This window comes from Lutjanus erythropterus, chromosome 3 (genome assembly GCF_056507025.1).
Source record: "Lutjanus erythropterus isolate fLutEry1 chromosome 3, fLutEry1.hap2, whole genome shotgun sequence".
In the NCBI taxonomy this organism is placed as follows: Eukaryota; Metazoa; Chordata; class Actinopteri; order Lutjaniformes; family Lutjanidae; genus Lutjanus; species Lutjanus erythropterus.
Window position 1 is genome coordinate 24,547,942 of NC_139319.1, and position 23,457 is coordinate 24,571,398.

Below are 23,457 nucleotides of genomic sequence, written 5' to 3' on the forward strand. Positions count from 1 at the left end.
AGTATTTTTTAGAGTATAATGTCAATGCACGTGTGTACAGCTCGCAAAGTTCAGTACTGTACTTTTTTCATTATGGTAGATAACTAGAGTGAAGAACATACAACCAAAGCATCTATGTTTTCTCCACTAAAATACTGGGATCTGTCTGTGTTGTTGTTGTGTCATTGTCGCTGGAAATTAAAATGTAACAATAAATAATACATTAAAACTGAAAAATGTTATTTGCGTGATGTAGTACTGAAATAATATCGTGGATTTGTCAGTCTGCAACTATTTTGGTAACTGATAAATGGAATAAGTCGCTGTTTTTTTTTTCAAGCAAAAATGCCAAATAATTGTTAGAATTTGCTCCTTTTCTGTCTTTCTTTCTCAATATATGGTAGTAAAGTGAATATAGTTTTTAGGCTGGGTTGTACAAATACATTTTTGAACCCGATTAAATAATGGTTTAACTTATTCTAAAACTCAGTTCAGGTTTAACTCTTAACCTAGATTAAATGTAATTCTAATTAAGTCTAATTTTATATGTGGTCCAGTGTAAACTTTAAATATTTTGAGCCATCATGAGTAGGCTAACTTCTTTTAAGCTAACTAGCAAACAGTGTAACATTTTATTAATTTTGCTTGGTAGTAAACAATGTAATGTTATGTTAACTTTTTAGCTAGTCAGCAAACAATGTAACTTTTTTGGTAAAACTTTTTTAGGCAGCTAGTAATTATTGTAACTTTTTAAAAACAAAATTTAGCTAGCTAGCAAACAATGTAGCTAAATGTTTTGTTAATTTTTTAGCTAGCTAGAAAATATGATTTGTTAATTTTTTTCATTTATACTTTCTATGTCCTGACAGCACTCAGATTTATTGTTAATTTATTTATTTTAATGTGTGTAAGCAAGCATCTCAATACTGATTTAACCCTATTTAATTTTGGTTTTCTTCAATAAACTTGGATTTATGAAACTGAGATTAGTTTTTATTTGTGCAACAGAGGTATTCTTAATTTTAAATCTGGATTTACTCATTTAAAAGCAGTTTTGCAAAACTCTGCTTAGAACTAATCGATAATTATCATTTTTCTTGGTGCTACCCTATTGTTAGTTAACAGATACAAGATATTTTTCACTATTGTGTGACATTTTATACAGTCAAAAACTAATAAAAATAATCATCAGATCAATCAATAATGAAAATAACTTAGTTACAACCCTCATGGGATGTATTTTATTATTACTGATCAATTTTTAATGTGTCTATTGTATTCCTAACAGCTGGAGCTAAAATTCAGACCGGTTTGTTCAGATAATCTAGATCATCTAATATCTCTAAAAGCTCTGCTGCAGTTACCCTCACTTTACTCTAATCAGATTTTGTAAATCTTTCAGAGAAAATAAAAGTCTTTTAGTGGACTGGGCTTTAAATTTTGGGCCCAAATAAACCCTAAAACAACTCAAAATTCTGTCATTGCTGTAAATCTGTCAAAATGCAATGCTTCTGTTTGACCACTTGGAGGAAGTCTCACACAAACAGGTCCATCTGTCATTGTGCTGCTGCTCCATGAGGCAGAACCTGATATATTTAAAACTGTGAAGACCCATCTTGACCCTCTTCCCACACTTCCAACGTCTCCAACATAACATGAAATATAAAACCAACATCCCACTAGACTCACTTCTCAGTAAGGTCATGCAATACAGAAACTCTTTATCCAGACGATATAAACAACCTTGGTCTACCCCTGATATTTATGTTTGTTTTGCAAGCGGGTTGGCTGGCAGGGGGAGAAATATATTGAATGTACAGTGTCTGTTATGGAGGAGGGAATTTGGCACATGCTTGTATGTGTGAATGTGTGTGGTTTTAAAGAGAACCTTGATAGTGAAGTCTGTGTGTTGGAGGTCAAAGTGTTTGCTCCTTACAGAGAAAAGGGGGAAGGGGGCAGACTTGGTTTCCTGATTTCTAAGAACTCCTGGTTTTATTCAGCAGCTCTAACATCTGTCTGGGGGGGCAGGGCAGCTGAGGCCCCAGAAACAGCAGCAACTGCAGGCTCAGGCTTTTACTAAAACTAGTCGGGAGGTGCAAAGGCGCCTAGTGCAGGGCAACACACGCCCTGCTGATACGATGTATAAATGTCCACTTTTAACATTTGTTGTGAATGTGATTGCTTTCGGGGCTTTGTTTGGGCAACTGATTTTTTTTTTTTCTAAAAGCTCTAACCTAATGACTCAAACTGAATGTAAAGGAGAACATTTGTGTTTCCTCTACTGGCTTCATAATAATATTTATACATCTGTACTGTAGCATTAAATCTATAGACTAGAGTTTATAGATTGAATAAATGATCTTTTAAAGGAAATTATACTTACACTGTATTTGTGGGCATCAGAAGTGATTGCAGAGGAACAGAAAAAAAGCTGACAACTTTATATGCTTTTGAAATTTCTTTATGAGCCTGTGATGCACAGACTTTTAAATAGAAATGTGTAGCTGTGTTTGTAAAAAGGCCAAAATCACTGTAAGGCCTTGAGCTTCACACATGCACATACATAAAGACACATGATGCATGCTCACAAAAAAATGTGTGTTTGTGTGCATGTGTATGTGTAAATATATCAAATCTGTTGTCCCTGAGACACTGGACACAATTTTCACATGGCTGAGCACATACACAGGACACACACACACACACACACACACACACACACACACACACACACACACACACACACACACACAGTCAGTATTACATAAAGTAATAGCAATACTCTGTGTATGTCTCACCAAGTTAGTGTTGATATCAAGTGTATGATAAGAACTCAAGGTTCCATGACAGTCTGCCTTTATACTTGGATGAATTTGTGGAGCACAACATTAATTTGTGTATGTAGTGCATCATTTTGTTGCCTTCGCTGCTTGAATTCAGGGATTAAAGCTCATCATGAAATTAACATTAGCCGCAGATGAAGGTGCAGATTTTGTAATCAATACAGGCCCACAGAATATGGGATGAGACAACTACACAACTATGACAGAGCTAGACAGGGTCATGGTTTCACCATCTTAGGGGAAAAAATGGCTTGCAGCACACTACTGGTGATGGGTGTATGCAGTCTGTATACCTGTGTATGCAGTGCACTACACCACTAATCTGCATGTTGCTCTATGTGTCATGTTTTCTGCTCTGCTGACGCTCACGCTGTTCCCAGTGAGGAATAGTCAGTTTGTGATCTGAAAGTTTTTGCATGTACGCTGTATTTTCCAAATAACTTTCAAAAAATGTGACTCATTATCAGAAATCATAAAAAACATATTGCTGCTGCCTGATGAAATGGTGTGTGTCTAAAAAGTCAACTCCTTAGAAAGAAAAAAAAAAAACAAGGGAAAAAAAACAACATACAATAATACATATATCAGACTTCTTTCACTGAGGATATTTTGATAAATCACAGAGAGAAAAGCAAAGGTATGAATAATAAAATGAATGACGACTGGATTCCATTCAGCTGCCTCAGTTTCAGGGTCCTGGTATTGTTCATGTTGGCTCACTGTCACACTGCCATTATTTACTGGGACACTTGAATACAACAGAGACATTCTTAACGTTATTAGTTAGACCTGCACTTTTATTATTATGACAAAGCTCTGCTGTAAAAAAGTTTGTCTCTGCTGTTTGTCTGCTGTTTCTTTGCACTTACGTCATCCATCAACTTATTGAAAATATCAAATTTACCAAACTTAAAGGTGCACGATTCTCAGGTGAAGTTTTGATTAGAAACCTGTACAGAGACGTGACGTGAGGTGACGTGAAAACACTTAAGACCACTGATTGGTCATGTGATGCGGGATGACCTACACAAATCCAACATATGATTCACTCGTTACACCGATTTTTAAATCCTGGATGGTCGGTATAGATAGAAATGCACTGTGCATACATACACATACACGTTCACACAGCAGCGTGCCACCCTGGGTGTGTTAGCGGTGTGTGTAGTGATGATGGGTGTAACAGAATATGTAATCCAGCCGCTATTTCAACATTCCAGGAATACCTCCCACAGCTCATTCCCTACTTCTGCCAGGAGGCAGGCCAGCACCTCCCTCTCCTTCCACACACACACACACACACACACACACACACACACACACACACACACACACACACACACACGGAAACAACTTCTCCATCTGATTCACCTCTTAAATATCACTGTGACAGTGAACCAGAATCAGAGTAAAATCTTTGATCCATTCCACACTCGGGCTTTGCTGCTGCTCAGATCTGTGAATTCATAACACTCCAACATTTTTTGTCATGATCCAAACTGAAGGCTGCAGGAAAAACACTCTGATTGTTGGAGAAAGTTTGGAAAACTGAATCACTTTTCAGAGGTAAGATAGAGACATGCAAATCACCAGAAGGGGTAACAAAGGTCGCAGTGAAAATCACCTCCCTTCCTAGTAATAATGATGATATTTTGTTTTGCAAATGCGATATTTGCATTGGTGTTGTGACTGTGGATACAGATTAACCTAATGTTTCACATTTGAATGCTCTTGGTCTAGCTCACTCCTCATGCACAGCTTGTGTCGCATTCTTAAATATCTAGATTTAAAAGCAGTCCACATGTAGCATCAGTACATTATACTATCTTTAAGTCCAGTGAAAAGAACTGTAGACATTTTCACTGGATTTATTTAGAAAAACATGTAAATGTATGTCCTACATTTGTTTTTTTCTTGAAAGGGTAGATTCACGTTTTTGCTGTCTGTCATAAAACAGTTCTCACATGTCCATTTATAGATTTAAACAGTTTGTTCTTAATCGTTACTCCTGTTCATACGAGTTGAAATTCTCATGTACTGTTAACGTCAGTGATGGAAGACAAAATAAAAAGTCCTTATTCAGTGCAAAAATACATTCTAAACGTGATCAAATAAAATAAGTATTTTCCAAAGTTGCTCTCTTTGTATTACATAATTTCCTCTTTTTGTTTGACAGTGTTTCCGTGCTAAACTGTAACACAAAGAGGGAACTTAGCACTTAAAAGATTATAACTCAGGAAGATACCCACTTGATTTCTCTAACTCAGACTACTGAGGCCTCATTAAGTTCAGATACATTTTGGAACATACTTTAACACAAAATGAAGACAGTCGGTGTTTCCAATCACTTACAATGGAAGCATATTAGTTTGGGGTTCTCTTAATGTTCAGTGTGAACAGCAGAGATGATTACTGGAAATAAAAATTGGATCAGTGTACATGCGGGTACTGACTTTTGATTTAAGAAAGATGTGAAAAATATCAACCCTATCCCTTAATCCAGCTGCCAAATACAGACACAAAAGAATTGATGCATTTCTTTATTTATCAATTATTTATTGATAAGTATGTTATTTTTGATGTTTTTGTTTCATCTGTACTCTTTGGGCTGTTATAACTGTTCAAACATTAATTGTAGTAATACTTAGATTACTAGTAAAATTAGTTATAATAGTATAGTATATATTATAATAGAAATAATAACAGTGCATTGAATAAAGTCCTTGCTACCAAGCTAAAAAAGGTGATGCAGGGTTTATTTTGCAACAATGGCCTGCTTCCTGTACATTATCCCAATTATTACACTGCTACTTACAAAAAAAATCTAATTTTGACTCAATGATTTTTTTTTTCTTCTGCTATGTCCTTCTGAGTTTAGTTTTCTGAGTGGATTTTACAGTAGAATGCCATAATTGACAAGAATTGAGTATCAAAAGCTGTGCAATAAAATTAATTATTATGTACTGTGTATGTGTAAATTTGAGCACAACTTCTGTCAACACAAAACATTTTCCCAAGTACCCCATTTTTCCACCTACAAGGTTTAAAATCAAAATTCTGTAGAAATTATATGGGGAGAGTTTCTCTCTGTTTATGAGAATCTGGCAGCTGCAGGGAAAGTTTTGCCTTTGCATCATCTTTGTGAGAAACACAGCTAGAGTATGCATCACCCTGTAGTTTACCCACAAACACAGGGCAAACACAGGGCATGTGTGAGCAAACGTTCACACGTGGTTGCCCCTTTACCCCTTTTTTTCTGATTACGTTGATCACTTTCTACTACTTTTGGCTTACCTCAATACCAGCATTAGTTTTATATGTTTTATGTTAGATATAGGTTTATTGATTATTTGTCCAGCTATTCTGTCCTTTGACACATGTGAATGTGTGGTTAGATTAATAGCTGTAGTTATGTACATTTAGATGAGTTTCTGTGTAGCTAACATTAACATTTGGTCTGTGTAGCTAACATCAGTAGTTGGTGTGGAAAGCTAACATTAGCAGTCAGACTGTGTAGCAAACGTGAGCAGTTGGTCAGGGTAGCTAATGCTGGAAGTTGTTCCGTATAAGGTTGGTGGTTGGTCTGTATAGCTAATGTTAGTGCAACTGCACATGGTAGTATATCATTCTTTATTTTAAGTGTATTTTAAAATTGTATTCCTGCTAATAATTGTTACTGTAATCTGATTACATCTTCTTTTTTCCTGTAACTATAATGTAATACAGATACCTTTTTTTGTATCCTAATTACTTAGTCCTGTTCCATGTATCCATTACTCATCAAGCCTGATCATGACAGTTGTAACTGTAAGGAGAAACTGCAGTGTTTAATTACATGTTGACATGTTCTCCTGTGACATCCGGATTAAAGCTTGTCCTCTTGTTTTGCTTAAATTAATTTAAAGTGGGATGTGGACTGGCTTTGGTTTATTCTGTTTTCCCACTTCCTTTCATTCATTCTGTCTGTATCACACACATACACACACACAAACTGAGAAAGACAAAAGAAAGGAAGAGACAGGAGCATGGAGGGGTGATGACACACACACACGCACACGCACACACCGGGTGATACAGCAACACTAGCTCCTCCCTCTACCGGTATACGTCTACTTTTGAACATCACACCACTGCTCTAGCACCGCCCTCCTGTCAGCCTCATAAGAAAAACGTCAGATGGGATTCTAACCCCATAATATTTTGCTGGCACTCGACTTTTACGCACAGCCACGTCGTGACTCTGCTGTCTTCACTCTCCATCTGATCCAAAGCCTTTTTACGCACAGACCGGGCTGTGAACTCACCCACTCCATCCGTTACCTGTCCCATCATAGCTGAGTGACTTTTGTTTAGCCAAATAAGGACAAATAGAGAGGACGGGACATGTTGGGGATGTGGAGGGGAGTCACCGGACTGTCCACATGCTGCTGTCTGCTGATGCTGATTCATGTTTGGTCTCAAGCAGGTAAGAAATATGATTTTCTGGACTTTCCCCTGATAAAAGTACCTATTTTACCACACAGAAGGATGCTCCAGTGTTTCTAAATTAGTGAGGCTGATTTATTGTAGCTGCACGTTGATTTTAAGTCCACTTATATGAATATTTATGTTTCACAATGAATGGGTTGTTTATATTGTAGCAGTTTAAATGTGTTCATGAGCTCTTGCGGTGTACCATCAGAATCACTCAGAGATGAGAAAGATAAGAAGACGTGTTCCGATTTGAATTTTACTTTTAAAAATCTCCTACAAGATCAATAACTTTGATAACTACCACGAGTAAACGGATAATAAAATATTAAATGTGATAACAACACAGAGCGGTGTACAATTTCGGCACATATGTGTGGAATTTACGCACGGGGCTTTGATTGGTTCGTTTCGTTCTAGAAAGGAGCCGAACAGCCAATCGCATTATCAGTGCTGCCGGTTTTAAGTTTCGGGAGGGCGGTGCTAAAGCAGAAACAGGCGGCTGTCAGCGAGGAAGGGCGCGGCTAAAACAGCCTCCATCCTGCTACACATTGGAGGAAGTGAGATGCAACTGGAAGAAATAAAAAGGAAAGATGGAAATAAAAGACACGTGGAAGACAATATAAAAAGAGACTATACAAGGTACAAAAAGCTTAAGAAAAAATTGTGTTTAAAATGCCTTTTAAAGATGAGTGTTACTTTCTTAGAGATAAATACAGTTAATTGTAGGTTATAAAATATGACCCAAATTAAAAAGTGGTGGCTTATGCATATTATACAGGATTTATACAACATAGATAATCACTATACCAATAAAACAGACCAGAATATTCAGTTCATACCATTAAAACAATTCTTGAAAAAATTGAAAATTAGAGCCCTGACGGATGCTGGATTTTTGTGGCCAGTGCCAATATTAGGGAGTAAAAAATTCCAGTGTCAGTATATCAGCTCTTTATGGAGAATATAATATACAGATGATTTTGTTCTGATCATTTTTGTAATCATCCCTCAAAAATGGTTATCAAACACAGTTAAATAACATTGAAACTGTAGTTTCATTGGTATTTTTAAACTAATTATAAATAACCATCAATTTAAAACCACAAACAGGAAACATATGTGTAGATATTAAACTTAAATTAAGAAAAATGATCAAATATAATAAAAAAAACTCTAATTAACATTGCGCTTAATTTTAGTCTTAAGTCATTGCAAGCTAGTTTCTGGATCCAAAGGTAAAGAGAAGCGTGTTTGACCACAAAACTGTTTTTAACAAGTGCCACTTATTTTCATACAGCTAACATGAAGGAGTGAACTTAATGCCCTTAAAGGCCAACAATGTGCTGAGAATTAGGTTTTATGCAGCCCCATTCTGCCAGCTGCTTCATGTAATCCCCCAGTAAGCATCTACACTCTCCTACAAGAGCTTTTCAGATTAAAACTTCAGCTTTTTCCAGTTCTTGGCGCTCACTTCCAGTCATCAGATCTGCTGATGTGTGTGTGTGTGCGTGTGTTTGTGTGTGTGTGTATGTGTGGGTAAGGGAAATATTCACATGTGGCCTTTGTTTGAAGGTCTGGCTCTGGTTTGTTTAATGTATTCACTGTGTTTAGCATACTCCTGAAATGAGGCACAGCTCTGCGCTTTGTGAGACTAAACCTTCAGTCTGCAGTGACTCACAAAGAAGAAATCAATGTGAAGTTTCAGCTGTCAGTCATTTAGAAATACCTGTGTGGTGGTGCAAGAAATATTCAGATCCTTTTTCTTAATAAAAGTACCAATACAACAGTGCGATTATCCAAAATACTAACTTCAAAATATTGACAACTAAATGTACTTAAAGTATCAAAGTAAAAGTATTTGTTCTGCAGAAAAGTGACCCCTGTGAGTGATGTACTGTCCCACATTACCGTAGTATATTTTCTTATCAGATGTAGAGTTCCAATACCTTTGCGAATCGACCAATACCAAATACTGATCTAGTACTATCATGTAAATAACAAATACATACTGAGAATGAATGCCACACAACAAGACAGCACTGTTGGAAAGGGAGAGAATAACTGGAGTTGTCTACTTCAGGCCCATTTGTGATTTCAAGAATTAAACTCAAAATTTACGATCATCATACTGTATCTTTTGCATGTGAAATCTTTATTTGTAAAGCAACCAGCAGAGATATTCTAAAACTATTTTGTTCTGTCTGATACTTGAACTTTAACAAGTCTCACAGGTGTTGGTACCTGCCAACTGGTATCCATATCAGAATAACCCTAGTAACCTGTGACTATATCTGTCACACAAATGTAGTGGAGTAAAAACTAAAATATTTTAGTACAATATTGTACTGGGCTGTTGTAGCATTAAGTGGAAATACTCAAAGTAGACATCAGAATTGTTTCTTATTGTACTTCAGTACAGTATTGGGATAAATGTACTGGGCTGGTGTCACTTTCATTACTGCACTACAGTTAGTCAGCATGTATCTGCAAGAAGAGCTGTGACAAGTGAAAGCTGCAGAGGAAATGTGCAGCGGTTTGATTCGTCTGCAGACGTTGACCTCATTATTGAGTCTTAAATTTCTTGCACTAACTGTCTACACCCAAAGACTTTTCCCAAGATGGTCAGATAGTTTCTTGGCACATGAGAATCAAACTTAATTTGGCCACATTACTGTACATCAGTATTAATGTATTACCCAGTGACATCATGAACTCAGTAAAACACAGCTACAGTAGATTACTGAGCCAGTACAAACCCAGATCCAAGGCAGTAGTGAACGGCTGTTGCTCCTCATGATGCACACCATACGTCCTGGTTATTTATTAACTGCAGGGTGTATGTTTGAGTCAATAAACACACCTCTTTGTGAAGGTTTTTATGTGTGAGTGTGTGTATGCATGTGCCATAAAAAGACAGGAGTGCATTGTTAGTGGCCAAAGTCAAATGTGGTCACAATAGGAGGATTGTTGTCATGCAGCGTTGTGACGACGACTTGTCTAACATCTCTGCCATTCATTCGGCCAGTTTCTTCCATCAGAAACCAGTTTTCATGCATTTTGAAGTGCATCGTAGCAGTCTGGTGTGTGTGTTAGAAGTAGTACTCCAATGACCTTACATGGTAGTGCTATGACTGGCTGGTTTGGTGGTTGTCAGGTTCACACTGTGGGTTTAAATAGCATCTAAATGATGCATTTCCTCTGCCTGAGGCACTTTTCAAATAGTTTGCAGCATGTAGCTTGTTTCCACTGTTCAAATTAAAGTGCAGTGTTTTTGAACTCTGTTTCCTCAGCTATGCCTGACAGTATTTTTGATAAGAGAAGGAACTGTGGGATACGTGACCCAGTTCAATTTTCAGAGTAGCTGTAGGGACCAAAATGTGCCCAACAACGCATTTAAAGTTCTTAATCAGATTACTAAGTAGCCTGATTGGTTTTGCTTGTTTCTAATGACAATTGATGTACATCGAATAGATATTGAGGATTTTAGAAATGACTAAATGACTAAAGATTCCTCAGACAAGACACTGAATAACCAATATCTTATATGTCTACAATAGGATTTTTTTGGTATTACAGATGCTCAGGTTAAAAAATCCTAAATACTCAATCCAACTTCAACTATCAACTTTTATGTCTGTTACAGACACTACTTTAATCATCTCATGAAACCTCTAAAACAACTTTGCTAAACAGCTTTGTAACAGCTCTTTTTTAATTATGTAAACATGCTGAAACTAAAGTTGAAACATACAAAAAAAAATGGAGCAAAAATAACAACACTTTAATTCAAGACAGATGAGTCAGAGGTTGTGGTAACATCTGTAGAGAAATCCAAAGATGTTCATTTTGGAAAATTTTACAACGCTAACTTGGAAGATAAAAGATACAGAGTTTAGATAGCAGACAGAGTCTGCACCATATCCACTATCCGTCGTGTAAAAGCAATAAAAGAGTAGCAATACAGATTATTAAACAGTTGGCCTAGTTAAAACTACACTACTGTCAACAAACACTACCCACAGCTACTACTAGCTGACACCTCTGTTAGCAACTTTTAACAAACACTAATGAAGCTGGTTAGTAAGATAGCAACTACCACTGGTAGAAAAGTGAAAAGTTAAAGTTAGAAAAGTTAAACAGGAATCCTAAAGTTATTATTATTATTATAAATAGAGTTTTGGAAGTTATGATGCTTGTGCACCCTTTCACATTTTAAGTTAGAATAGGAACATTAACTTAGGAAATCTTCATCCCCAATGCTCTTTTTTTTCTCCCCAAATCAATCACGATTAACAAAAAACTTCTGTAAAGTTTCTGCAACATGGCCAAACTAAACCTAAACTTTTTACCACAGAAAAGAAAGTGAATGGAATCCCCCTCATGCTGCACAGTATTCCTGGGAGGCTCTTGACTCATATGTGGAAGGGAAGATTAGCAGTGGAAAATGAAAACATTGGAGCAGGGGATTGTCAGGAAGGGACAGCGTTTGACCTACTTTTGCCTCTTTTTCTGCAAGTGGAATGAATGAATGGTTCTCAAAAAAGGAAAAGTGTGTGAGAGTTGCACAGACACAATAAATCTTTGTATTCATCACCATACTGTATATCTTCAGGGACAACTGAAGTATGCTGTGGAAACTCTGTTCTTGGAAACTACGTTGGCCTGCCCGCCATATGAGCATCTGTGTTTGTGGTTTCCCTGAAAGCATGAGCATGTGGGGTACACGTGACGAGTCTCTCAACATCGGTCTTTAATCAGTCAAACCCAGAAATGACTTATTGTTCCCAAGAATAACAAAGATGAGATTCAGCCAGCTTCTCACTTCTGTTTTTGTTTCAACACTTTCAAAGCCGCAGGGAGGTGACTTTTGGTGGCAAGCCCAGTATTAAGAAAACATCCTCTCCTTATTGACCGTAATCAGTCGACCTGTACTGTCCCTTTTTCAGCCGTCATCACTCACTGACAGTCTCATGTTGACAGACTTCCTTGTGTTTAGAGTCTCCGCCTTGGGCTGCGGGTCACTGTGGTGATGCTGTTATGAAGAATGGCCCTCTGGGACCAATCAGCTCCTGGTGGTGTGATTGTTCAACTCCTCCCATGTCTATTGTCTTAAAGGGATACTCTGTCATGTGCATGGCAGCCTTCAGGTCACAGGAGGGACTGGTGCAGTAGGTGATGGAGGATGACACACACTTGCTCAACGGTGTGAATGGCCTGTGTTGACTTCACATGCGCCTTGATGTTGATGCTTCGACTAGTGTTCACTGAGGTGTGACTGTCTCGGGGTGAGACCTCTGAGTCCAAAATAAACTAGGGTCAATCTTAAGTCGTACCACTACAGACTTTTAACCCTGAGGCTGAGGAGTGAAGCTGGTATCACTTACTTGGCAAAAAGTGTAAGTCCTGATCCATACCTGAAATATGTCGAAGTAGTGAGACACAGAGGTGTGCGGTTAGATTGAACTTGCTTTCTTCTCATTCCAGTAACATTAAAGGAATAGTTGGGATTTTTTCGACGTGGTGTTGTATGAGGCACTTATCCACAGTCAGTGTATTCCCTGGCGGTTGGCTAAAAGCAACAGGAGCACTGGTGTAGGTAAAATTAGGTAAAGGTAAATTTACTGTTTTTGCCAATGGAGCCTGGTGGCTTTGGAGACAGTGATATTTAGCCTATATAATGGCGGTGTCCCGTCGTTAACTGCTACTCCTGAGTCTACATCTGTAGGAGAAGCTGTCGATAGGATAACCCTATTAAAATGGGAGCTCTGTTTGGATTTGTTATTCAGATTGCTGTATGGATTGTGTTTATACCTGCCAAAGATCCAAACACAAGTCATATGTGGTCTGGCGGATCTGATCACATAGCATTTACGCATTGCATTAACTTGCGTTTTTCCTTATCGGGATAATTTATCTGGATACAGATCACATTTTAAAACCAGGTGTAAATGTGGTGAATAAGGCCATGTAATGAAATAAATAAACAAAATAGCATAGACTGATGAGTGTGGATTCCTACTAAAGCTGCAACATTAAATTAAACATGGTTTTGCATATCTAATGAATACTTTTGAGTCTGTTTTGCATATGACTTATGATATTTCCTCATCTTCCATATTATTTTCTCTTTTATCTTTTGTAAAATATAGACTTTGATGTCCAAAAATTAAGTAAAATAATGAGAGGTTTGATTGCATGTGTGTGTGTCATAGAGAAGTAAAGAAAGACAGGAATTTTAATTTTGTGTTCCCACAAAGGTAGGGCCCCTCTGTGCAAATACTTCTACGCAGTAAATCCTTATTACCTCACATCTTGTCAGGGAACCACACAGTGTTGTTGTCTTAATTTGGTAATCTCCTCTGAGTTAGGCAAAGAGTACGAGGTGTGGTTTTTGCACTGTCACTTATCTGAATGACACTGTGGCTTTTTGTGTGCGATTTTCAGTTACATATTAACCTCACAAAGACATCATTTTTTCGTGTTGACACAAGCTCACATTACCACAAGGTGCTCATGAGCAGCAACGTGTAAATTGAGCAGTGAATGCTGCTGATAGTGTCAGTAGTTTGTCTTCATGTCACACTAAACTGTGGTTTTTATTATTCACAGATGCGGCCTTGACATGCAGCTCCAGTCAACTGAAGTGTGGAAATGGGAGGTGTGTCACCCGCAGGTGGATTTGTGATGGACATGATGACTGTGGTGATGGGACAGATGAACTGCCTGAAAACTGTGGTATGCTATTTAATCACTGAGGCCCAGTGACTTTTTATCTCCCTTGAGAATAAAGAACAAAATTAAATACATGTGAAGAAGATTATTTTCACTATCAATTAATTTGCCAGTGATCAACTAATCATTCTGTCTTAACAGTAGTTCTGTAATAAATAATAAAAAAATAGGGGAAAATGCCCACTATGATTTATCAGAGCTCAAGGTGACATCTTTAAATCACTTATTTTATCCAACCAACAATTCAAAACCCAGACATTTTCTGTTTACTATCATATACGACAAAGAAGATAATCAAATCTGTACATTTGAGAAGATGGAACCAGTGAATGATGAGAAGTCTTTGCTTAAAACAATAAGAAAACTATTAATCAACTATCAGAATAGTTTATTCATTTTTAAAAATGAACTTTCTCTCAGTTAACTAATATATTAATCAACAATTGCAGCTCTACGGGTGAATACACATGTATATTAACTAAAACCATATTATCACAAGATTATGAAAGAAATCAAGCACAGAACCATTATCTTTAACTGAATGTTTGACCTGTTGACTTGCTCATGATATAAAATCATGATCAGCAGTTGCAATTTTTAATTTTATATATTTTCTTTTAACTATTTAAGTTCTCTATCTATTTATCTGTCTTTTCTTTTTTCTGTCCTGTGCTGCTACTGTGACACCGATTTTCCCATCTGGGAGATCAATAAAGGATTATCTTATTTTATCTTATCTTATCTTATCTTATCTTATCTTATCTTATCTTAAAACAGTGAATCAGAAGCACATAAATGAAGCCACTGTGCAACAGTAGTTTCCATAAGTAAAAGATTGTACATACTCTTCACTTTAGTCACAGGCCTTATCTCTGTTAATTCATGAAACCATTTGAGTCAATCTTCCGTTTTCTGTCCTCAGCGACCAAAACCTGTCAGCAGTCTCAGTTCAACTGTGGTGCTCCCATGAACCAGTGTATACCAGCAGGCTGGCACTGTGACGGCAAAGCTGACTGTGACAACGGCGCTGACGAGAAAAACTGCAGTAAGTTTTATATAGACTAGTTTCACATGCTTACACATGCTTAAACATCACAAACAACACACTCTCAATAAATAACATACTTGACAACAGTGGAATTTGAAATGAAAGGAAATTAATAGACCAAGTTTATGTTAGTGCTGAGTAGTCTAGTTCCAATATTGAGTGACTATGCTTGGCTGACTGGTCATACTAGCTCACGCTGCTTTTCCCTTCATATGATGCACTAAAATCTGTGTGGCATATTTTACATAAGGCATGATTTTGACCAATGTAGGTCTTCATTAAGTACAGGCCTCTTCCCATTTGATGCATTTTCTTCTTCCTCTTGTGCTGTTTGGTTGAATGACTTCTCGCAACTAGATGTTACAGCTAATGTTGCACATACTTCCACCTGCTTTATCGGAGGGGACTGTAGCTGAGAAAGGTTACAAATACAGGAGATTTACTGGAAAATATGCAAATTGGTGGGTAAACTGTCAGTCATGGTAGCAAAGGAAGACACAAAAGAAATGGCTTCCTGATTTTGCCTCCAGGAGTACTATAGGCCTATAAAAATTCAAGATAAGATAAACTTCAATGATTCGGCGAAGGGAAATCGAAGCAAATCCATAGTGTAGATAAGAAGCCTTAAAAAGCTTGAATATAATAAAGCTTATAAGCTTTTACTATACAAAGTATTGAAACATATACAAATGATAGAAGGAGATAAGGGAGTTGCAATGAATAATTTTAGGGCTAAACTAACAACTACTTTTAGTATTGATTAATCTGTCAGTCATTTTCATGATTAATTGTTTAGTCTATAAATTAATTTCTTTTTTCATTTACGATCATAACTGACAAGGAAATCATAAAATCATCACAGTTACAAAGCTGGAACATGCAAATTTTGGCATATTTGCATGAAAAAGGACTAACTGATTATGAAAATAGTTTGCAACTAATTTTCTGTCAATCAGCCAATCAGTTAACATCACATTAACGCCTCTCTTCTCCCTCTACTGCCTCATCAACACAGCGGCCAAACAATGCAAGGCTGACGAGTTTCGTTGCGCCAATGGCCAGTGTATATCCACCACCTTCGTCTGTGACAAGGACAACGACTGTTCAGACGGCTCAGATGAGGCTTCCTGTCCCAAACCAACCTGCAGCCCTCGTTCCTTCCAGTGCAACAACTCGGTGTGCGTTCCAGCCCTGTGGCAGTGCGATGGAGACAAGGACTGTGCTGATGGGTCTGACGAGTGGCCGGAGAACTGTGTGGGACGGCACGTGAACAAGACAACGACGCACTGCAGTGCGCAGGAGTTCCAGTGTGCAGATGGGCAATGTATCCACAGCAGCTGGAGGTGTGACGGAGGCTTGGACTGTGATGATCGATCGGACGAGGTCAACTGCAGTGAGTTTTTTTTTTCTTTTTTTCATTCCATCCATCCCCCATTCTGCAAACCTATTTTCCCCTGATAAATCTCCTCTGACTCTTATTTAGTGCTCACTAGAATATAAAAGGAAGCCTACCAGATGTAGCCTATTCTTGCTTAAGTATATTATCCTGTTCTCATCCAGGGCTTCCTGCACGTACTCGCTATCATCAATGCTGACACGAGATCCACCACAAATCATGTCAACAATGATTTTCTCCTGTCAGCTCATTCTTCTTCCCCTTTCCCTCTTTATCCTCTCACCGTCTCTTTTTGTTGCTTTAATCTATTTGCCTTCTCTTTTTTTAGGTCGTCCTACTTGTCGTCCAGATGAGTTCCAGTGTAATGATGGCACCTGTATCCATGGCAGCCGACAGTGTGACAAACAGCCCGATTGCAGGGACCTCAGTGATGAGATTAACTGCCACATAGGTGACTCTCAAATCCAGTCACATTTCACTCATATACTCAACTGTGTACGAATGCTAATGGAAAAATCAGTAATTTTACCTTGCAGAACACAGTAGTTGCTAATCTACACCTCCCTCATTCTGTTAGTGTGTTTGTGTTATTGTGTCACTCTGGTGTTTTAAAAGGTTAGTTCAGATATATAATATAAGTCACACAACGACCCAAACAAAATAGCAGATCCAAGCAGTGGTAGACCAGCAACTCCCATGTTCTGCAAGGTAAATTTCGCCTACTGAGTTTGGTTGGTTTGGAGAGAGTGGTATTTGGCTAATACGTGTAATGCTAATTTTTAGCCAGAAAAGGCTGTCTAATGGCAAGGTAAAGAGGTAAGAATATTTTAAATATAATGTAGACTTGATACACTGATATTGATCTTTTTTTAGCTGGACCTTTTTTTAAGTGGCTTAAATACATTTTGCTGCTGACCCCCTCCACAGCAGTCCATTGCTTAGCTTCCATGCTGGTATTCATCTGTAGATAATACTTTGAATATCAGTGGGTGCCTCTGCCTCATACAACCTCACTTCATGTCTTTGCAAAGCAAACTCATAACATTAGATTACAGTTAAATGTATACTCCCCTGTTCTTCTCCACAGACAATGTCTGTGAAGGCCCCACCATGTTCAAGTGTCGCAGCGGGGAGTGTATCAGCATGGACAAAGTGTGCAACAAACAGAGAGACTGCAGGGACTGGTCAGATGAGCCTGTCACAGAGTGTGGTGAGTGAAGTATTATTCTATCATCTGTCCAAGAGCCAAAAATCATTAGACCAGGAAGTGTATTAGAGTATGGGTATATGCTTGAAGAAAAAGAAAAAAATTAAACCACATCACAGCCTGGAAAATATGATCTGAGCAGCTGGCCAAGCCACGTCGGCTGACTGGCCTGGATAGTTTGTGGTTTGAATGAAGGGGTTCACCGTTGATTTGAGCTACCATTAGGAAAAGGGTTGTTGTGAATATTGTTTTAAAGGTCTGTGTATCTGGGTCTCCACAGACAAAAACGAGTGTTTGACCAATAATGGCGGCTGCTCCCATAACTGCACGGATCTAAAGGTTGGCTTCAACTGCTCCTGCCCTGCTGGATACATCCTGAAGATGGACAAGAAAACCTGCGAAGGTGAGAGGAGGGACTTGTCAACATTGCATTAAAAACTCAACTCAAAGATTGAAGAAGAGTTCCCAATTTGCCAACTACTATCTCTAAATTTGCCCCTCAACCTTCTGTTCCTCCATCTGCAGACATCGATGAATGTGCTGAGCCGGACACTTGCAGTCAGATCTGCGTCAACCTGCCTGGCAGCTACAAGTGTGATTGTAAAAATGGCTACATGATTGACCCTGCTACCAAGACATGCAAGGCTGAATCAGGTAATGTTTGGAAGAGAGCATGTCCTTACTCACTTACTTTCATGAGTTGCATCTGACCTGTAGTTTTTTAGTGCTATCTAAAAAATGTTTTCTACTTTTCTCCTCTGCATCCCTCAGGCAAAGTGCCCACCCTCTACTTCACCAATAGACACGAGGTGAGGAAGATGACGGTGGACCGCAGCGAGTATGTCCGTCTGATCCCCCAGCTGAAGAATGCAGTGGCTCTGGATATAGACATGCCTAATAAGACAATCTTCTGGACTGACTCATCTACGAAGAAAATCTACAGGTTAGAAAGAGACTTACTGATCTGTATCTTGGTCAAGGATTGTTTAGCGGACAGGTTTGAGATCTTACCATTTGGCTTGTGCTGTACCAGCAAGTCTTTATCTACACCTCTGGACTACATTTGACAAGATGGCAGTCAAGATAAACAAAGGTTAGGCTGGGTTTCAGGTAAAGTGATATCTGTCTCTAAAGTGAAACTCTCCCCTGACAGCTCCAAGATAGACTTGTCCGGTAACTCATCCTACCACACCGTAGTCATTGGCAGTGGGATTGAGGCCCCGGAAGGCATTGCAGTGGATTGGATCCATGGCAACATCTACTGGACTGACAGCGTTTTGAAGACTATCTCCGTGGCAACAACAGACGGCAGCAAGAGGAAGACCCTGATTGCCGAGAACTTGGAGAAACCAAGAGCCATCGCAGTCGACCCTGTAAATAAGTGAGTTAAAGTTTCAGACAGTTTGAAGAAATTTATTTTTTAAAGATTGGGATCAGTTTCAGCTTTTTGTCTTTGGGCTCATGTTTTCAGTTTTAAAAGTTTCTCTGCGTCTTCTTCAGCTTTATGTACTGGACAGACTGGGGTAAGGAGGCCAAGATCGAGAAGAGTGGGTTGAATGGTGCGGACCGCATTGCCTTGGTAACAGATAACATCCTGTGGCCCAATGGCATCACCCTAGGTAAGCAGAATGTCATGGATGCACTAGATGGCAACCAGTAACTTCCATTCAAACTGTGTAATGAGCACACAGTTATCATGACCAGCCAAATATTTCTGTCTTTTTGTGTCTCTCTGGACAGACATGGTCAACCAGCGTCTGTACTGGGTGGATTCCAAGTTGCACACACTGTTCAGTGTTGATGTGAATGGAGGGACACGACACAGTCTCATTGTCAGCAAGGAAAATCTCGCCCACCCCCTCTCTCTGACTGTGTTTGAGGTTAGTGATGAAGTCAGTCTGTCCCCAGATGAAAATTAAGTCCATAAAGGTTAAAGGTTGAAAAAAAAAGAGGTTACCCTTGAATGAGTAGTTTAGTACAATATTGTAGTCAGACACATTAACATAATCATAATGGGAATTATGATCTGCTTTAAATAACAAAATAAATGAAGGGTCTGTCATAAATGTCTTATAAAGATCAGTATAATCTTGAGCATAAAATGAAATGTGTTACTTCCGCATCTCTTGATTGCAAAACACCATTACACAATTTTAAATGTTCCTAACTGCTGTATTTGAAATCAGTCAGTAATCCAGTTCATGTTGAGCGTTATCCGTCGGAAATGGTTTAGAGGTATAAAGTCAGAGCTGAGTGTGCAGTTTATTCCCAGTGAATGAGGATCAGTGGTGCTAAATCTTAAACAGTCTTTGTAATTAATCCATTTGTGTTTGTGAAAACGGCAAATAATGAAAACTAAGTAATCTTGTTACTGAAATGGCACTTCTCTTTTTAAACAGGAGAAAGTGTTCTGGACGGACCTGACCAACAGTGCTGTTTTTAGTGCCAACCGTCTGACAGGAGGAAACATCACCAAGCTGGCAATGGACTTGGTGCAGCCAGAGGACATTGTGCTGTACCACGACCTCAAGCAGCGAAACGGTACAGAAACATCACTCGCTCGGATTTATCATTAACAGACAACAAACTGTTAAGGCCATATAATGATTTTTCATACTTACTTCTCTCTTGTAGGTACAAACTGGTGCAGTGATGGTAACACTGCGAATGGAGGTTGTGAGTTTCTGTGCCTCCCTGCCCCTCAGATCAACCAGCGCTCTCCTAAATTCACCTGCGCCTGTCCTGACAGCATGACCCTGGGACCCGACATGAGGCAATGTGTAACAGGTAGGTGTCCGCTGCACACAGGACCACAAAAAAGTGATATTCAACATTGAATCATGACAGTAACACTAACACTATTTACTTTTGCAGGGACAGTTGCTGAAAACAAAACTGGTACACTACTTCCTCCCAAAGTTCCCACACAACCTCCTACACCCAGGCAGCCTGACTCTACTACAACTACAACTACAACTCCAACCACCGCCAGAGCTGCCAGAAAACCCACAACTACCTCATCTAGCCAGCCTACCCAGAGCACTCAGCAGCCTGCTGCTACTGGTCAAGGTACAACAGCACAGAAACTGTTAGTCTAGAAAATGCACAACTGCAACAGCTGTTTATTGTTTTTAGTGCTAATTAGCAAAATTAGCATGCTAAAATGCTAAATTAACACAGTGAAGATGGTAAGCATTATACCTGCAAAATGTCACTGTTAGCATTGTGAACATGTTAACATGGAGACATTAGCATTTAGCTCAAAGTGCCACTGTGCCTGAATACAGCCTCAAAGAGTAGCTAGTATGGCTGTTGTTTGTTCCTAAGCAACCCGAGATTTGAATGGTTTCACCTGTGAAATAACTAGTACAATTTACTGTGAGGCATAAATATTGTTGCTATTGTTACCTGCAGTTTAATATGTAAGGAATAATGTACAGTAAGCAGGTCATTATTGAGATATAAACCCCCACAGGGTGGCGCAGTGTTTATTTCAGCATTATAACCTGCTCACCGTACATTATCCTACTTATTACACAGATGGTTATTTTTAAAGCAATCAGTAATTTGACCTCAAAAATTCATTTAAAATGATTTAATTGATTTAAGAATGGTTTTGTTGCTCCTCCAGAGTCTATGATCAGAACTGAGCACATAGCAATAGTCTATTATACCTTAGAACAGTCTGTTATAAGAACAGAAATAACAGACTGTAGAATGCCATAATTGACCAATTAGAATCAAGTATTTAACAAAGCTGTGTAATATACCTTGCATTATGATTTCAAATTGTGGTTTAAGTATTTACTGGAACTATGTTTTTGGTCCCCTTACATACAGTTTTGACCAACCAATAAGAAATGTTTACATTCTGAGGCCAGTTAAATGATAATGTGGATACTTTAAATTATAGTTTTGCTGTACATTATCCAATACATGATAGCCAAATTATGTTTTGGGACAACAGTTTGGGGAATTTGCTTATTTGCTTTCTTGCTAAGCATTATTTGAGAAGATCGATGTCACTTTCATGTCAGTACAGTAAATATTATGCTACAGCCAACAATCTTAGTTTAAAGACTGGAAACCGAAAAAGTAGGTAAGAAAATCTGGCTACTAGTACCTCTAAAGTTCATCACGTAATATCTCATATACACATAGTTTGTGTATTTCTTACACAAACTGGAGTGTAAAAACGCCAAGTTGAGGTTTTACAGCAGTTATGTGATTGAAGTTTTCTTGACGTGGTGCAGTGATTTCTCATTATTATTAGTATTAACTAGTTGCTAAGCCAAGCTAACCATCTTCTGGCTGTAGCTTCATACAAGATTTACCATACAGACAAGAGCGTAAAGGAATTCTATAAATAAAACATTGTATTCTCTGCTTTTTCAGGTAAAAGAGTGGCCATGCCTAAAGAAGCCCCGTCTTCCCACCCTGTCGCTCTCTACATCGTGTTGCCAATCAGTAAGTTCCACTTGTCAGCTCTTCATGACTCTGTTGAATACCATCCCACACTTGCAGCCTATTGGGCTAGTCTGCAGTCATTTCACTGTGTCTCCTGATCTCACCAAATGACCTTAAACTCCTCTTTTGCTCCACAGTGGTCATAGCCCTGCTGATCTTTGGAGGAGCATTGCTATGGAGACACTGGCGCCTGAAGAATACAAACACCATCCACTTTGACAATCCTGTGTACCAGAAGACCACAGAGGACGAGGTCCACATCTTCAGGAACAGCAATGACGGCTATGTTTATCCTCAGGTATCTTCACTTCAATACCAAGTTATTTTATTATTAATTAAATAAAGTCTGAATTAAAAATGGACTGAAGGTATATGGTTTTATATAATATTACTTACTTAATGTAACCTGATTTTTTGCAGAGGCAAATGCTGAGCACTGAGGACTTGGATGTTGCATGACCCAAAGATGAAGAAGACGCTATTTGAAGTAATTTTTTTTTGTTTTATTTTTTGGACAAAGGCCATTTTTTTCTACTGCTGCTGCCTCACAGCCCCCTCCCTCCCCTTGTTGAGCTAATTTTGTGGCCTGTGTTTCTGACCTCAGTACTGTGCCGTCCAAGTCTGAAGAAAGAACTAAAAAAGAGAAAATAAAATCTTTGAAACTTTAGTTTGACAAACTAGAGCATAACTGAAGGAAGCCATTTAGTCAGACCACAAAATGAAGGACCACTGCACATCTGCAGAGGATGATGTTCTTAACCTCAGAGCCTTGACTATTCTGAAAATTGTCTATCTAAGCATCCTGTTATTTAACATGATGCAAATGCTTACTTACTTTGCTACCAATACATTGCCCGAGATTGTTTATTGATTACCTAAATATAGAGTGCTGCAGGAATGAGCCCCAAAACCAGTAAATGAGTTAGAATTTTAGCATTTCCCATTCCCTTGTCTAGAAATAGTTTTTTTTAAATGGGTTTTTGGTTACTTAAGAGATTTTCACATTTTATTCTACTCCTTAAAACGTGTCAGTAAATACCGCACTCAATTTTTAAGCTTTTACATGTCTTTAAAAAGGAAGTTGCTAACAAGTGACTAAATGAGACATCACAAAAATGGTGTTCATTTGTGAAGATTATCTTGCTGAACAAAATGTGTATGTTGCTAAGTTCCACCTCTTTTCACTCTTTGCTCCAATGGCAGTTAAGCAAGCCTCCTTTCCTGTTTTGTGTACTTTATGCTGTGTGCTAGGATTGTCTATATTGAAAAGAAAACCAAATTTAAAGATGCTCAAAAAAGATTGCAGGGGGAC

General features: G+C 38.4%; 1 protein-coding gene across 1 annotated transcript; it reads left to right on the top strand.

Annotated features, from left to right (window-relative positions):
- Positions 1 to 7,011: 7,011 nt before the first annotated feature.
- On the top strand, positions 7,012 to 23,129 carry ldlrb (low density lipoprotein receptor b). Its single transcript, XM_084715538.1, has 18 exons — positions 7,012 to 7,287; positions 13,905 to 14,030; positions 14,950 to 15,072; positions 16,091 to 16,468; positions 16,800 to 16,922; positions 17,559 to 17,681; positions 17,959 to 18,081; positions 18,204 to 18,332; positions 18,450 to 18,621; positions 18,832 to 19,059; positions 19,179 to 19,297; positions 19,419 to 19,558; positions 20,078 to 20,219; positions 20,313 to 20,471; positions 20,553 to 20,747; positions 22,074 to 22,145; positions 22,283 to 22,443; positions 22,566 to 23,129. The coding sequence occupies exons 1-18, from the start codon at positions 7,206 to 7,208 to the stop codon at positions 22,602 to 22,604; spliced, it is 2,634 nt and encodes an 877-aa protein (XP_084571664.1). The 5' UTR covers positions 7,012 to 7,205; the 3' UTR covers positions 22,605 to 23,129.
- Positions 23,130 to 23,457: the final 328 nt, after the last annotated feature.

Excerpts from the sequence above, each read along its gene's own strand:
- ldlrb (XM_084715538.1), top strand. The coding sequence starts at position 7,206 with ATGTTGGGGATGTGGAGGGGAGTCACCGGACTGTCCACATGCTGCTGT. Across the intron at positions 17,682-17,958 it reads TGAGCCTGTCACAGAGTGTG|ACAAAAACGAGTGTTTGACC; the intron begins GTGAGTGAAGTA and ends GGGTCTCCACAG. Across the intron at positions 20,748-22,073 it reads GCCTGCTGCTACTGGTCAAG|GTAAAAGAGTGGCCATGCCT; the intron begins GTACAACAGCAC and ends CTGCTTTTTCAG.